This window comes from Micrasema longulum, unplaced genomic scaffold (assembly GCF_059751315.1).
Source record: "Micrasema longulum isolate JH-2025_06_02 unplaced genomic scaffold, ASM5975131v1 h1tg000776l, whole genome shotgun sequence".
NCBI lineage: Eukaryota > Metazoa > Arthropoda > Insecta > Trichoptera > Brachycentridae > Micrasema > Micrasema longulum.
This window is the reverse complement of record NW_028277969.1, coordinates 1-15,607: the sequence shown is the minus strand read 5'-3', so window position 1 is coordinate 15,607 and position 15,607 is coordinate 1. Positions and strand designations below refer to the sequence as shown.

General features: G+C 40.0%; 1 protein-coding gene across 1 annotated transcript; it reads right to left on the bottom strand.

Annotated features, from left to right (window-relative positions):
• Positions 1-11,929: 11,929 nt before the first annotated feature.
• Positions 11,930-15,511, bottom strand: LOC148279050 (uncharacterized). Its single transcript, XM_088230507.1, has one exon. The coding sequence runs from the start codon at positions 15,509-15,511 to the stop codon at positions 11,930-11,932; it is 3,582 nt and encodes a 1,193-aa protein (XP_088086633.1).
• Between the last annotated feature and the right edge of the window lie 96 nt (positions 15,512-15,607).

The window sequence follows — 15,607 nt, the reverse complement described above, 5'->3', positions numbered from 1 at the left end:
CTTTCTTATGTGAATCATGGCTTTTATTATATTTTCGATATTTAGAAATGCCCGTTGCTAATATTTAACTGTTAAAGAAATTCTACATAATAATATATTTAAATTTATAAATAATTCATAAAGGAATTATGTTTTGTTTGTTTGCACCACAGGAGGCAGGAGGACCAATAAATTACAGTGGTGAATAGGGAAATATCGCACACTACGAATACCGATAAAAATATATGAAATGGATCTAGAATAATTAATTGTATTTTCAAAATCATTATAGATAGTGTTGAAAAATGTTTTCATATATAGCTTTGAAAGAGAAAATATGAAAAAATATGTCACTAGAAAAACGCGACATGTTCGGCATTGATAGTTGTGACGTCAAGATTCGTGACGTTATTCTATAAAAAATTGAATGTAAAGGAACAATGTTGAAAATTAACCTGAATCGTGACGTATTAGGAACGTGGCCAATGCGATGACCGTTTTTACGGGAATTCAAAATTACAAATTAAAAAATATTTTTTATGCTAAGTCGGAAAATTTTACTGGACAGTATTTCATAGACCCTTATTACTTTTAAAATGTCGTTAAAAAAACGTGGTATTTCTCTATTACATCGCAGAACACCAAGTCTTGAGAAAAATCATATTAAATTTTTGTGTTCTGACCCGAAATAGAACCCGGAACCTTCCGTGCGTGAGTCAAGCGTTTAGCCCACTACACCACGGAGGCTGTTCTTCTTCAATTCAATTTTCACAATAAAGCAACAAATAAAATATAATTAAACAATTTCAAAGAAATATATAATAAAATTTTACAAACAAAACTAGAGAGAAATAAACGAGATCTTTATTTTTTATCTAGCAGATAACTTTTCATAGTATAATATAAAGATCACGTTATAAATAAAATACAATTCGTCACCATTTCCTTATCCTCACCTAATGGTGTATAGGGTACTGCATTGGTACAACAACCTCATCATATCACGATCATTTTTTTTGTATATAGGTAAGATGATCAGGATTACGCTTCAGATGCAACTCCAGGGCCTGTGAAAAATTATATTGTGAAAACACCCTGTAAAATAAATATTTCATGTCAACCGTGTCGAGAATTAAACCCGAGACCTCTGACATGGTAGGCAATGCGCTAACCATTAGACCATGAGGCGGGCTAAACTGTAGTATAATAAACTTAAATATAATGACTCAACTAATGATGAAGTTCAGTGGTTATTTTTTTTATTTGTCAAAAGACTATTAAACTAAGCCAAAAAAAAAATTTTATGTATCGTATTATCAGCGCTCTATGCTTTCCTTAAGTTTTGTTTTTCTGACATTAATCCGCGTGTGACGTCTCAAGTTCTCTTCCGCTTCTTCTCGGTTAGTTCTGCCGATTGGTCCGTTGAGGGTAAGCATACCGGAATCCTTGTATTTGAGAAGTACAAATACATTATTTTTTAGTCGAACAAAATTTTTATTAACAAATTACAACAGGGATGGAGAACATTTTAGAGAAGGGAATATGGAAGTCTATGCATTTACAGGGCTGATGACTTGTCATTGGCTGGTTTAAGTGGCCACTTTATTACACCGTGTAACATTCACCATTTTGCCTTTGTCTGAGCATCCATATTTCTTAATTCTTCCTTCTGTTGATTTTAGTGAAGTTAAAGAGCTGAAACCTTTTTGTTGCAAAGCGATTCATGTTATTGAATTATCAATATGTATTTCATTGCTATGTAATTATCCTTTATTTTTTGAATACTCTGTTTTGCCTCTTATGTATATTGTAAAAAAAATAAAAAAAATTCACATACCAGAAGAGAGAATTTTCCAATTTTTAAACGTCTTCTTGGACCAGTTGGTTTTATTACAATATTTTGAGTTTATCCAAATGTTTGTAGACAAAAGACTGGATTTCACCCCCAGGGTATCATTAAGATTAAAAAATTACATCCCTGTTGTAATTTGTTAATCTTGATGACTCCTTAGGGGGTGAAATCCTGTTTTTTATCTACCCAAAAAATAATTATTTTCATTATCATGTTCTCGTCATTGTAACCGCTGGATAAGTCATATTTAAAATAGTTCAGTCATTTTTTTTAGAAAAACATATTATTTTTTTAACTTTCAAGCTTATTTCACCAAAAACAAACCTCCTTCGTGGCCCTATTACGTTTTCATTCCGATTAATTTCCCCGTACTGGTTCGTCGTGTCGCCTTCCTGATTTTTCGCTTTCTGCCGCGCCCGCGATCCCTACCTTCTATTTGGCCATTATGCTTGTCTATTTGCGTTGATCATTAAACATCCAGAATGAAAGTCAACTTTTTAACCCAACGGTGCATTTACACAAGTACCTACCTACGATTTCTAAATTATTTATTCAGCATCATCGAATATTATGTCATTGTTAATATGCCTTGAATTTCTAATGGCTATTTGTTTTTTTAATGAAATTTAAATGTTGCGTTTATTTTTAATGTGACGATCGATGAACATTGATCTGTTATATCATAAAATGTTTTTTAATCGATATGTATCTCAGTTTTTTTTTGTTATTTTCTTTCCAAAGAAAATAGTACAAGATCTTATGCAAGATTTGATCCAGTACTATCGTTATAAAATGGATAATGAAGGTGGATGCGCACGGAGAAAGATGTTTTTATTTACAGTGTTTTTATTTGTGTGTTTTATTTGGTTTTATTATATTTTATATGTATTTGAGATTATTATTGAATTATGTTAAATAAGGCATGTTTTAAAATTATGTGTAATGTCTCCCTCGGCACGGGATACCCAAGTGAAGGAACGTTATCTTTAATGTAAAAAAAGTAATACAAATGAATAAATTAATATTGTCATATAAAACAATGTACAAATCTGGTGAAATCTGTGGTCAAAATGAGAAGAATTAGAAGACGTCCTATTTTTTATCAAATATTTGAACCAAGATCTGCGCGCGCATCCCACGCCTGTGATACTGTTAACTGTCAACTTCAACTGTCAACGCGTATTAGTTGTTGCTTGGGTCACTTTATTTATCCTCGGTCTCGTCTGTTTCACTGCTTTTTTCACTTCACGCTTGCCTTTCTTTTATGTAAATACTGATTTCAAATAAGGTTCACGATTCATGTTATTTTAGAATCCTGATGATGATCGTCGATCGCAGAAAAATATATTGTTAATTTTTTATTTGTCGCGTCTTTACAAAATGATTTGATGAACTCGATTTTTCAACTGTGAAACTGCCCGTTATCTGTCATGGCGCCGAAAACATCTACCTACTGCGCTTGCTTACGCGCAATTTTCAATCCCCCGAAAGAAAGTACCCCGTGTAAAATAGCAAATAAAATGGCCCAAAATTTGGCACAAGAATTATTGTACAAAAAACTGGATGAGATTCTAAGCAAGATCTTTTTCCTTTTTATTTTTTATTTATTTATTTAACTTTTTGTGCATAATGTTTTTTGTACATTGGCGGGCTTATTGGCAAATGGCAATTTCTTCCAACCAACCAATAAAATAATACTTTTATTTTTATAATTCAAGTTACAGAACATATTCAATAGAAAATAAAGATTAAAAAGCTAACGATATATAAAAATATAAATAAACGTATTTGTTTATAAATTACCTCAAATCAAAAATATTACTCATTGGGAAAAAGGAAAAAAGAGGAAAGAGAAAAGGAGGAGAGATTAAGGAAGAGAAAGGAGATGTTTCTTCAGACGTAATTTAAACAGAGATAATGTATTAACATCTTTGATGGTGGATGGGAGATGATTCCACAGTCGAGCCGAGCACAGTTTATTACCCATGTAAGACGAGCTTTATACATCTCACAAACAAATTACGAAGAATGATGCAATATTATACTATTATTTGTTTATGTGCAATTTAAAATTATGTCAAAAATGCACGCATTCCTATTTGATTGTACAAGATTATTTTCTCAATTCAAATTTATCGTATTACCTATGCCCCGAACAATTAATTCTAAGCGACACTCCCTAAGCTTTTAACTTTATTAGTCGCTAGACACACCCTTCGCCTCCCTTTTTCGTTATTTCAATACACACTCCATGTATACACTCAGTGTTTTAGGTGTTTTTCACTTACGTCATTCGAAGAATGGCACAACTTCCAAATTGTTAAAAAATTCCGAAATGTTAAATTTATTTATTTATATACTGATACATATTACAAAATAATAATAACGTATACTTAACTCTATGAAATATTATATTGAAATCAATATTTGGAAAATTACACACGCTTGCATGAATATACGTCGGGATCGTAGAACAACGATGCATGTGATTTTCGTCAACTTTACGTGAAAGTGGTTTAATTTATTTTTTTGACAGTTTATGTCAGAACTTGATAAGTACAAAAGTATGCCATTTGATACTTAGGTTAGTTATATATATAGACATACATATTTTTTCAAACCTGGAAAAAAATCCTCTGTATAACTTTTTCAATATCAAAAATAAAAGAAAGTCAATGTAACATTTTTTGCACATCCGGCGTTGTTCATTAATTCCGACGATATGTTACTCCCTTTTTTCTTATGATGGCAGTATGTACCTTTCTAACGCTAAACCTCTTTCATTTTTTATATCACGAAAGTGGCGCTTCATATGTTATCCATGATAAAATAATAACCACATTACTACAAAAACGCTCAAAAGTATGAATTTATTGTAAAATCGAATGAGTTTATGTACTGTAAAATTTTGTCAGTACTCGGACGGGTGAAAAATCTAGTTATGTGTGTGAAAATAATAATACTGTTCTCTATAGAACTGTTGGCCTCGTGGTGTCATGTCGTGCGTATTTGCCTACCATGCAAGAGGTCTCGGGTTCGATTCCCAAAATGGTTGATATGAAATATTATTTAAAAAGGTATTTTTACAATAGAATATTTCATAGTCCCTAGACTGGTACCTGAAGCGTTAGACTGATCACCTTACCTTCATGTTACAAAAATGATCGAGATACGCTGCGATTGGTGTACCAATGTAGTGTCCTATGCACCATTAGGTGCGGAAAGGGAATGATGATGTATAGAACCAGAATCATAACAGGGTGTTTTAGACGCAATTACTACTCGGGTAAAAATCCCGAAAAGGAAAATCGTGTTTAGATAAGTCCACCTCGTAGTGTGATGGTTGATGCCTTCGCCTACCGTGTTTAAGGTGCGAGTTCGATTACTGGCTGATTCGACTTTTTTTTATTGTTTTAAAGATTATTTTGCACAGCAGTATTTTATTTTTTTGGAAACAGAAATATTTGCTTTCCTTTGATTTACTTAAATATTTCAATATTGGGGTCATTTTCAACGCGTTGTAAATAGCTCGCTATTAGAAAATGGGGATCGTGTTGGGGTCATGTCTGGTTCGAACCTCGGACCTCTGATCCGCGAGTCCGTGACAGTAGTCACGGGACCACAACCCGTAAGACTGATCATCTTCATGTAACAGATGATCAAGATACGCTGCATTTGATGTACCGATACAATGTCCTTGCACCACCGGGTGCCGTGAGGGGGGTATGATAATGATGATTTCTATAAAATTAGTTTAATTCATTTTAATTTTTTATTTTATGTAACTCTATTATAACTTATTGCAAAATAGGATGGGGACGCACTAATAAATCAATATTAAAACCTCTCGAATCTATTCAAAAATCAATAATTTTTAGAAAATTACGTAGAGAAAAATCGGAAAATGTACTAAAAAACATTGTAAAATAATAAATGATATTAATTAATATTGTATAACTTTATAATAAATTAACTAGTAGGTAGTGATTTTATTGTTTTTTTGCATAAAAATGTCTGCCTCAAAACAGGTTGTACCTAGTTAGGCAGACTAGACATGATCCAGAGAAATCTATTACCTAAGTGTGTGTGTAGTAGGTAAAGAAATTCTTATATTTGTTAATAAACCATGATTATTATCTTTATTTAAATTATTAATTAGTAAAATTAGTTAAAGAAAATAAAAACATCTTAAAAGAAAGTTTGTTCCAAAAGTGATCGAAAAAAAGATGATTATATAACATTATATGAAAGTGAAAGGATTAGAAAAAACGTTTTTCTGCTAAAAGTGTATGTTTAAATCCGGTATTTCCACGATTAGATCCAGAGGCTTAAAGTGAAAGCGGTTATTCTCGGACGCCATTACCAAAATATCTGTCTATTCATAGTTCAGAGGTAACTTTACTGTGCAAGGCGCATAAAACATTATCACTTTCTTTTATCTACCTTCTAATCACACGCTTTGCTGTCGATCAATCAACAAGGTAAAACACTAGAGAGGAATATAAATGAATATTTACATGCACATGCAATAACGGTATTTGACCATTTATTCGTACTTGCATAATAGGAATCGCCACTACTGCTTTTCAATGTTTCATGTCGGTGACATTTTAAGAATTTCGTTCCATTTGAAACACGTTTCTTCCACATTTTCTTTATGTTTTCTCCTCAGCAATTTCACAATTTCTGGTGTGTATTGCTTCATAATTTATTATTGATGCAAATTTTTTTTGCCACACGATCATTTTCTCTTCGTATCAACAGTTTTTTGCTTTCTTGTTGTACTGTCTTTTTCTCACTGTCAAAATATTCTCTCCGAATCATAATTTCTGACCATAACATTATTTTCTCGTACCGCCATTTTCTCACCATTAACATATTCTCTCCGAATCATAATTTTCTGGCCGTAACATCATTTCGTCATGATCGTAGAACTACGACGAATGTGATTTTCTTTAACTTTACGTGTGAGTGGTTTACTTTTTAAAAAAAAACTTTGTCACAACTTTTTATTTTTTATTTAAAAAAAAAAGAAATATTTGCGTTCTTATAATTCACCCAAATATTTCATTTTAAGGGCCATTTTCAACTAGTTGTAAATAACTCACTATTAGAGAATGGGAATCAAGTTGGGGTAGAGTAGGATTCGAACCACGGACCTTTGAGCCGCGAGTCCGAGTCACTAGCCACGTGACCACAACCCGATTCATAACTTGATAAGTATATAATTTGATATTTCGGTTGATATGTCGCATTTTTCACACATCCGCCGTTGTTCTGCTATTCTGAGGATTTTTTGCTGTACCATCATTTTCTCATCGTATCATTTTTCATTGTAGGTACATACTGTCTTTTCTTACCATATCATCGTTGAACCGACTTCATTTTCACCTATATCAGCATATTATACCTTATCGTTTTTGTTAGTTATACCATATATTCCTGCCGTACCCATATTTTATCACCATATCAACATGTTATTATATCGTTGCACGGTATTATAATATTATTTCGTTTATTGGTCACTTTTTGTATCGTCATTTCACAATGCAGTTATTTCGTCATCTTCATTTCGAGTGGTTGAATGGTTGATTCTCTCTTCTCGCGAAATTGGGGTCATTGCACAGTAAATCTAATGTGGATCGAATGGTTCTGTTTCCAAAAACGGCTGAATGACCCGATATCGAAATTGTACCCAGCAGATGTTAAGTTGAATGCAATTGTATACCTGGTCTAAACTAAAAATATCTTACCAAAATAACTTTCGACGGCGCTTGTGAACCACTTGCACAATCTCCACATTCGTAGGTCGTTAGTCTGTCAGACTTAATATATAATTATTTTCGTTACTAATATCTACCTGCCTCGGCCTCGTGGTGTAATAGTCAGCGCGTTGGCCTACCATGATCTACCATTCTCGGGTTCGATTCCCGACATGGATGATATGAAATATTATTTAAAATAGTGTTTTCACACTAGAATATTTCATAGTCCCTGCTTCATGCAACAAAAATGATCAAGATACGCAACGAATGGTGTACCAATGCAGTGCCCTATGCACCATTAGGTGCGGAAAGGGAATGATGATGATATCTACCTGCGGATCTTTGTATTCAGACTCCGAACAAAGTTCGTACAAAATATTATTTTTGCCATATTTATTTTTCATACGGAAAAGTGCATCGAATTGTTTTTATCCCTATTAAAATTATCGTCACGAAAAAAATTGGGATGCATCCGATACCTATACCCTCCTTTCCTCTTTCTTCTTTTTTCTCTCTTCTCTCTCCTCTCTCCTCTCAGGGTGTTCTTTAAACCCTGTCACATCCGAAACCACGATGATCAGTATGAGAAATAAGACATATTGGCACATTAAAATACATTTTTAGAACGAATAAAATTTTCAAAAATAAAATATTGAAAAAAACAAATGGTTGCTTACTTCTGCAAGGGCGAAACGAAGGGAGTGGGAGGGAGTCTGATACATCGTTAACCACGTGGCCACGCCCCCCTCGCTTCTGCCCTGCAGAAGTAAGCAATCATTTGTTTTTTTTAATTATTATTTTTTTTAATTTCTGCGTTCCTAAATATTTTTTTAAATTTGCCAATTTGTCTTCTTGCCCATACTGATCACCGTGGTTTCGGATGTGACAGGGTTTAAAGAACACCCTGTATTTATTTGCCAATACACCGAAACATTAAAAAACTTGACTATATGAAAAGCTTATAAATGTTCATTTTAATTATTAACTTCAGAAAGTTAAATTTCGTTCAATTAAAAAATTACGCAACTGATATGGATAACATTTTAGAGGAAGGAATGTGAAAGTATGGGTGTTTACAGGGCTTATGACCTGTCACATGATGAAAATGTTAATATTCGAAAAAAAAAATTCAAGTGTCTTCGTCGGTAACTTAGTTTTTTATCGTTTACTTTTTGTGCTGTTACATGTTCACTTAATTGCCATATTTACTAGTTCTTTGCTCGATATATTATTATTGTTTTCTTAAATATTTTTATTGTAAACTTTTCAAAATCATTCTTATGTTGCTGAAATTCCACTCGTCGATGCGCTTTGTAACTGCAAGACTTTTTGTGATGTTAGCTATCATATTATGTAAATGTTATCAACTATCAAATATCTAAATTTAGTAAATGGGGTCTAGAATTTAAACCGTCCATGCGCTCAGTAGCTCCAAGACTTATTGTAACCTATGTGACTTCTATTTTTATAAATGTGTTTTTTATTTCGTTTTCTAAAATATCGCTTAAACTCTAAACTTCATTGTCAAGTTTAAATCGGATTGTGGTCCTGTGGCTAGTGTCTCGGACTCGCGGACCAAAGGTCTGTGGTTCGAATCCCACTCTACCCCAACTTGATTCCATTTTCTAATAGTGAGCTATTTACAACTCGTTGAAAATGGCCCTTAAATTGAATATTTGGGTAAATCATAAGAACGCAAATATTTCTTCAAAAATAAAAATGTAAATAGGGGCTAGATTTCGTACTGTCCATGCGCTCTGTAAATGCAAGACGTGCTGTAATCTAGCTTCTATATATCATAATTGGAGACGAGGAACTAGAATCCTATGTATATGTAACCTGTAATTGAACATATGATATTTATAAAAAACATAGAAATATTTTTTTGTAGAGATAGTTCAATTTTACTTTAAAGAAAATTAAAGGTAATAATTTCCTGTTGTAATTGAGGACCTGGAGTTTTGTAGGCTTACGGATCAGAGGTCCGAGCTTTGAACTTCGCTCTACCACAACATGAGCCCGTTCCGCCACCCGTTTGTATTATCATTATAGTTTTATATTTATTAGTAAACAGTGTCTCTAAAATTGAATTCACCTTTTTATTTGTTATTTTTGAAAATGTTGGTGTAAAGAAAATATATGCCTATTGGGCCTTTTTCAGATTTTCTTGTATTTTATCTAATTCATTTGACCGCTGTGTACTTGAAACAAAGCGGTTTTGAACATAATTTATACGAACCAACGGGAAAAAACACGCGATACATTCGATTTGTCGCATTGCTATCTTTATCAATGGGCGATAAAAAAAATTATGAATATAACAGTACATATTTTTTTTGTATGCGAAGTCGATGACTGTTTGATGTAGGCGGAGGCGGTGACTAGTGACTAGTATAACGACTACTGCAATGAGGAAGTTGTGTTTTTTTTTTAATATGTAGCGTATTATCAGCGCTATAATTTTTTTTTTTTAAATCACGTCTGAAAAAGCATCTCCTTTCTCTTCCTTAATCTCTCTTCCTTTCCTCTTTTTTCTTTTTTCCCATTATGTAATGGTAATTATTTAAGGTAATTTATACACAAATACTTTTATTTTTAAATATCCTTAGCTTTTTTTTATCTTTATTTTCTATTGAATTTGTTTTAACTTAAATGAATGAATTATAAAAATAAACTTTTATTTTATTGGTTGGTTGGAAGAAATTGCCATTTGGCAATAAGCCCGCCAATGCACAATCAATATTATGTAAAAAAAGTAATTTTTTTTTTTTTCAAGTTTTGTATTTCTGAAATTAATCCGCGTGTGACATTCAAGTTTTCTTCCGCTTCTTCTCGGTTAGTTCTGACGGTTAGTCCGTTGACGATAAGTAAACCGAAAATCTTCCATAACTCTCTTATCATTGATTGAACTAGTGACGTCGTTCAAAATAGTTCGTTTTTATTTTTTTAATTCTTTAAAAAATTTTCGTCTACTTTCAAGAAACTTTGCCGTTTAATTAAATGCTCCAATTTTTACCGCGCGTAAGAAATCATTTTTTGTATCCAATTTCCCGTCGGGCTGAAGTTACTCATTTCTAATTGGTAAATTCCTTATAAATATATCTTGACTACGAATGGTGAATGTATGAAGTGCGTATGAATCATAGTGTGTGCTTCATCAGGTCGTGAGTCTTGGAAATGGCTAGTCTTCCATATTCCTTTATAAAACTCTATATGTGCAATTGTCTCCCAGCCATCTTCTTACTGCTACGGCTACCAGATTTTATAGAGTTCCCTTGGGCAGCTTTTCTCGTTCAGCAACGAGCAATTTTACATTTTTGTGGGCACTGCCAAATAGACTCAAGTCCTTATATACGATGTGCAGTATCAAAATACCTCACCATGACCATTGTCTTAAGGTAGGATTACATTGTTATGTCGTATTGCGTTTTTTGTGGTGTGTTTAGGAGCTGTCTGGCGCATATCTGTTCTATGGATATTGTGTGGATAAAATAACAGTGTTCTAGTGTGGTGTGTCGTGGCGTATTTCTGTCCATATAGTATGCATTGACGCGATATGCGACAGATAGCTCCCCAACACACCGCAACACAACAATGTTATCTGTAACGTACGCGTTACCACGATGAAAGTTTCGCCGGTTCGTCACCCGCGTCTGCCGCAGTCAAGCTTCCCGGCGTAAGTGGGAAGCCGCCCTCCCAGACAGAGCCAAAGACAAAGTCGGAAGGTAGGAGCACAGCTGCGCCGACCGCAAGTCAACCTCAATAGCCCTGAAAAGGACTTTCCACCCGGTCCAAGTGGTGCAGAGAGGCGAAGGCAGTCAGCAGGCAGAGCGGAGCGAAGAGCGAAGTGCAGGAAGGCGAACAGGACGGAGAACGGAATAAAACACGTGTGAACTGTTCAGAGTTAGGAACTCAACTGATTTAATATCTCCAATTGACCGCCTTATAAAGCGGTGCGCGTCGGGCTCCGTGAGTCGGCCATCCCACCCGCGCCGGCTGCCTCGGAGTGGTGGGGGTAATCTTTCCCCGCCACTCGCTACATGCCGCCGGCCGCAGGTGGCGTAAATACGGGCGCTCAATGCCCGTACGGGCCATTTCGTCGGCAGCCGCGACGCGCGCAACATGACATTTACATAATATATTTTTGTACATTTTATTCATTTTAACCTAGCTATTTTTCCCCGGTAATACTGAGGCCAGGCTCGAAAGTGACCATTTTATCTTTATTGAGAGCCCAGCCATCAGTTCTATACATTTACCGGGGATCCTTTCTAATTAATGTATTATTTTAATTTATTCGATTTTACGCGTCCGGAACACTCCCCCCGTGCAGCTAGTCTGTACTATTTTCCTGCTGGGCGCGTTGTTCCTCTTCCTTCATTAGTACGGCGATCTTCACCGCTGGTCTGGTGTAGGTGCCGTTGGTGGTCCGCACCTCGACGACTCGTACTTGTCCGTCAGCTGCTGGTTCTGCACGGGTGACTCTGCCGCGAGGCCAAGAATTCCGCGGCAGATTTGGGTCCATGATGAGCGCGAGGTCCCCGACCTGTATTGGAGGCGCGGGCTCGCGCCATTTCTTCCTGTGCGCCAAGGTGGGAAGATACTCCCTCAGCCATCGGCGCCAAAACATGTCGGCCATTTTCTGGGCGATCCTCCATTGCTTATGAAGGCAGGCCCCTTCTTCCCTTTTGTTATAATATGCCAGAGTTGGCTGTGTGTTGGCTGACCCGAGCAAGAAGTGGTTCGGGGTCAGCGGTGCTTCGTCGTTGGGCTTGGTTGACACATGCGTGAGCGGGTGATTGTTCACGGTGTACTCTGCTTCAGCCAATATGGTTTTGAGGGTCTCCTCTCTTGGAGCCTGCTCGTTGAGGGTTGCGTGGAGGGCTCGTTTTACAGATCTCACGAGTCTTTCCCACGCTCCCCCCATATGAGGTGATGAGGGCGGAATGAATTTCCACTCAATTTTGCGAACTGTAAGTTCGGCGAGCATTCTGGGGTCCGCCAGGAGCTCGTCTACGGCCTGTTTCAGCTCTTTGTCCGCTCCCCTGAAGTTGGTAGCGTTGTCCGAGTATAACGCGTGTGGGCAGCCTCTGCGGGCGGCCATCCTTCTTATGGCCATTATGGCGGAGTCGCTTTCGAGGGACGACGCTAGCTCCAGGTGGATCGCGCGTGTGGTGAGGCAGGTGAACAGTGCCCCATAGCGCTTTTCTTTTCTTCGGCCGTTGGTGATCATCATCGGCCCGAAGAAGTCAAGCCCGCAGTGCGTGAACGGCGGCGTCCTGAAGGCCAGTCGGGCCTCAGGCAGTTGCCCCATCAGCGGGGGTTGGGGCCGGCTGCGCAGCATTTTACACAGCGGGCACCATCGTGTTATCTTCCTCACAGCCCCGCGGAGTCGCAGGATGAGGTAGCTGGCTCTCAGGTCGGCGATCGTCCTCTCGACTCCCGGGTGGCCACCCTTCCGGTGGCTGTGCGTGATCAGCAGCCGGGTGTATGGGCAGGTCCCGTCCATGATAGGCGGCGCGCTGCAGTCCTCTGCGAAGCTCTGTGCCGCTTGGATGCGCGTTCCCATCCGGATGACTCCCTCTTTGTCTAAGAAGGGTGCCGCTGCATGGAGGCGGCTGTGCGGCGGGATAGGCGCCTTTCGTCTCAGGAGCTCCAGCTCTTCTCCGAAAGCCGTCTCCTGGGACCGCTTCAGCAGCATGATTTCTGCGGCCCGTGTTTCTGAGGCGTGAAGTTCAAAGGTCCCCCCTGGGGACGGTAGGGACTCGTGGCGGCGGCATCGTGCGATGAATCGCAGCACCCATGCCGTCGCCCTGACGAGTCGGGTCCACGACGAGAAGCGCTGCACCTGGGGTAGGGCCTCCGTCCGTCTGATGTGGCCCACGAAGTGGCGGGGTTGTTTCCGCTCCAGCGTCTTCTCGTCCGGTTGTTGTAGTAACTTCTTCTCTTTCGGCCAGTCGGCTTCCCCTTTTCTCAGGAAGCCGGGGCCTCCGAACCATAGTCCCGACCTCGCAAGGTCGGGTGGGCCCTTGTCGCGGGTCCCTATGTCGGCTGGGTTGTCCTTGGTGGGGACCCATTTCCAGTCCCGTACGTCTGTGAGCTCGTCAATCTCGCCCAGCCTGTTTGCGACGAACGTGCTGTACCGCAGTGGGTCGGTTCGCAGCCAACACAGGACCGTGCTCGAGTCCGTCCAGAACACGGTTTGGGTGATGAGAGCTCGACTCTCTTTTTTTATGGTGGCGGCCATCCTTGCCGCTAGTAGCGCTGCCTGGAGTTCTAGTCTAGGCACTGACAGAGGCTTTAGGGGGGCCACCTTGCACTTCGCCATTGCGAAACTTGTGGTGTCGGCCCCCACAAAGTATGCCACTGTGCAGCATGCCTGCTCTGACGCGTCGCAGAACACGTGCAGTGTCACGGGTTCTTTCTGCCCTTGCAGCGAGCATCTCGGTATTGTACAGCCGTTCGCTGCCAGCAGGTCGCGCCATTCCAACCACTTTTCGGCGTGGTCCGGTTGCAGCGGTTGGTCCCAACCTGTGTTTGTCCTCCAGATGGCTTGCAGCAATATCTTCGCCCGTATCGTGAGGCACGCAATGAAGCCTACTGGGTCGAAGATACTCATGGCGGCGCTCAACATGCCGCGCTTGGTGGGTCGCTCCGGGATGGCTGCACTTTCGGCTCCGTGCCGAAATATAAATAGGTCGCTCTTGGGATCCCATACGATCCCGAGGACCCGCTCCGTCATTACTTCTTCCCCTATGGTGACTGCTGTATTGGCCCGGTCGTCGGCCTTTACTTCTTCCAGGACATCTGGTTTGTTTGAAGCCCACCCGGTGAGCCGGAACCCGCCATTGCCGAGTACGAGGGTAACATCTCGTACCAGGCTTGCAGCTGTTTCTTCGCTGTCTGTGGCGTCTAGGTAGTCATCCATGTACATATTGTGCTCGATCGCCTCTGCTGCGGCGGGAAATTCTTTCGCGTGTGCTCGTGCGACTGTGTTTCGCACGAATTGCGCGCTGCTGGGTGAGCACTTCGCTCCAAACATCATGGACGCGAAGACAAACGTGTCGGGCTCCTGCCCGTCCTGCGTCCGCCATAGGAACCGCTGCGATTGCTGGTCGGCTTCCCGGATTCTTATCCGCAGGAACATCTCCCGTATGTCGGCCGCGATGGCTACTCGTCCCTCTCTGAAGCGGATCACGTTTCCGAGGAGGGATGAAAGCAGGTCAGGTCCCGTCAGTAGATGGTCGTTCAACGCCGTCCTCTGGAACTGGGCGGCGGCGTCGAACACGACCCTTATCTTGCCAGGCTTGTTGGGGTTTGTCACCGCGAAGTGGGGCAGGTACCATTTGCGCGAATGGTGGGCGTCTACCTCCTCGCGGCTTAGTTTGACGGCGTATCCCTTTTCAATGTAGTCCGCCATCTTGGCGCGATATGCGATCGCCAGTATCGGATCCTTCCGTAGTTTATTTTCCAGGGAGTGCAGCCGCTTCATGGCTGCTTGCCGGTTGCAGGGCAAAGAATCCCCGTCTTTCGCCCACAGTAAACCGGTCTCCCATCGTCCGGATGGTAGTTGTGTGGTTGAGCTGCTCATGAGCTCCGCCGCTCGCACATCTGCGGCGCGGCAACGTTCCAGGGTGGTTACACCTAGCGAGTCAACGGCGAAGCTCTTCTTTACCAGTTCCGCTAAGTCCCTTTCACCCTGGCCGTCTGGGGGTAATTCAAAGGCGGGGTGCACAGCCCCGCCGTAGGTGACGGCTCCTAGGGCCGTCTCGATGGTTAGCCGCCCGTCCTCTTGTAGGACTGGCGGGCCTGTAGATACCATTAGGGTGGCGTAATCAAGACCGATTAACATCTTCGGCTTGATGCCTGGCCCGTGTGTCTTGGTGCTCTTTCGGTTGCGGTGCGGCAGATCCATGACCCGCACCGTCTGTGCCTGGACACCAAATTCTTTGTTTCCTTTAACGAGGATTACGGATACACGCTGTGATTGTAGCGTGTCCGTGTTCCCACA

Excerpts from the sequence above, each read along its gene's own strand:
- LOC148279050 (XM_088230507.1), bottom strand. The coding sequence starts at position 15,511 with ATGGATCTGCCGCACCGCAACCGAAAGAGCACCAAGACACACGGGCCA.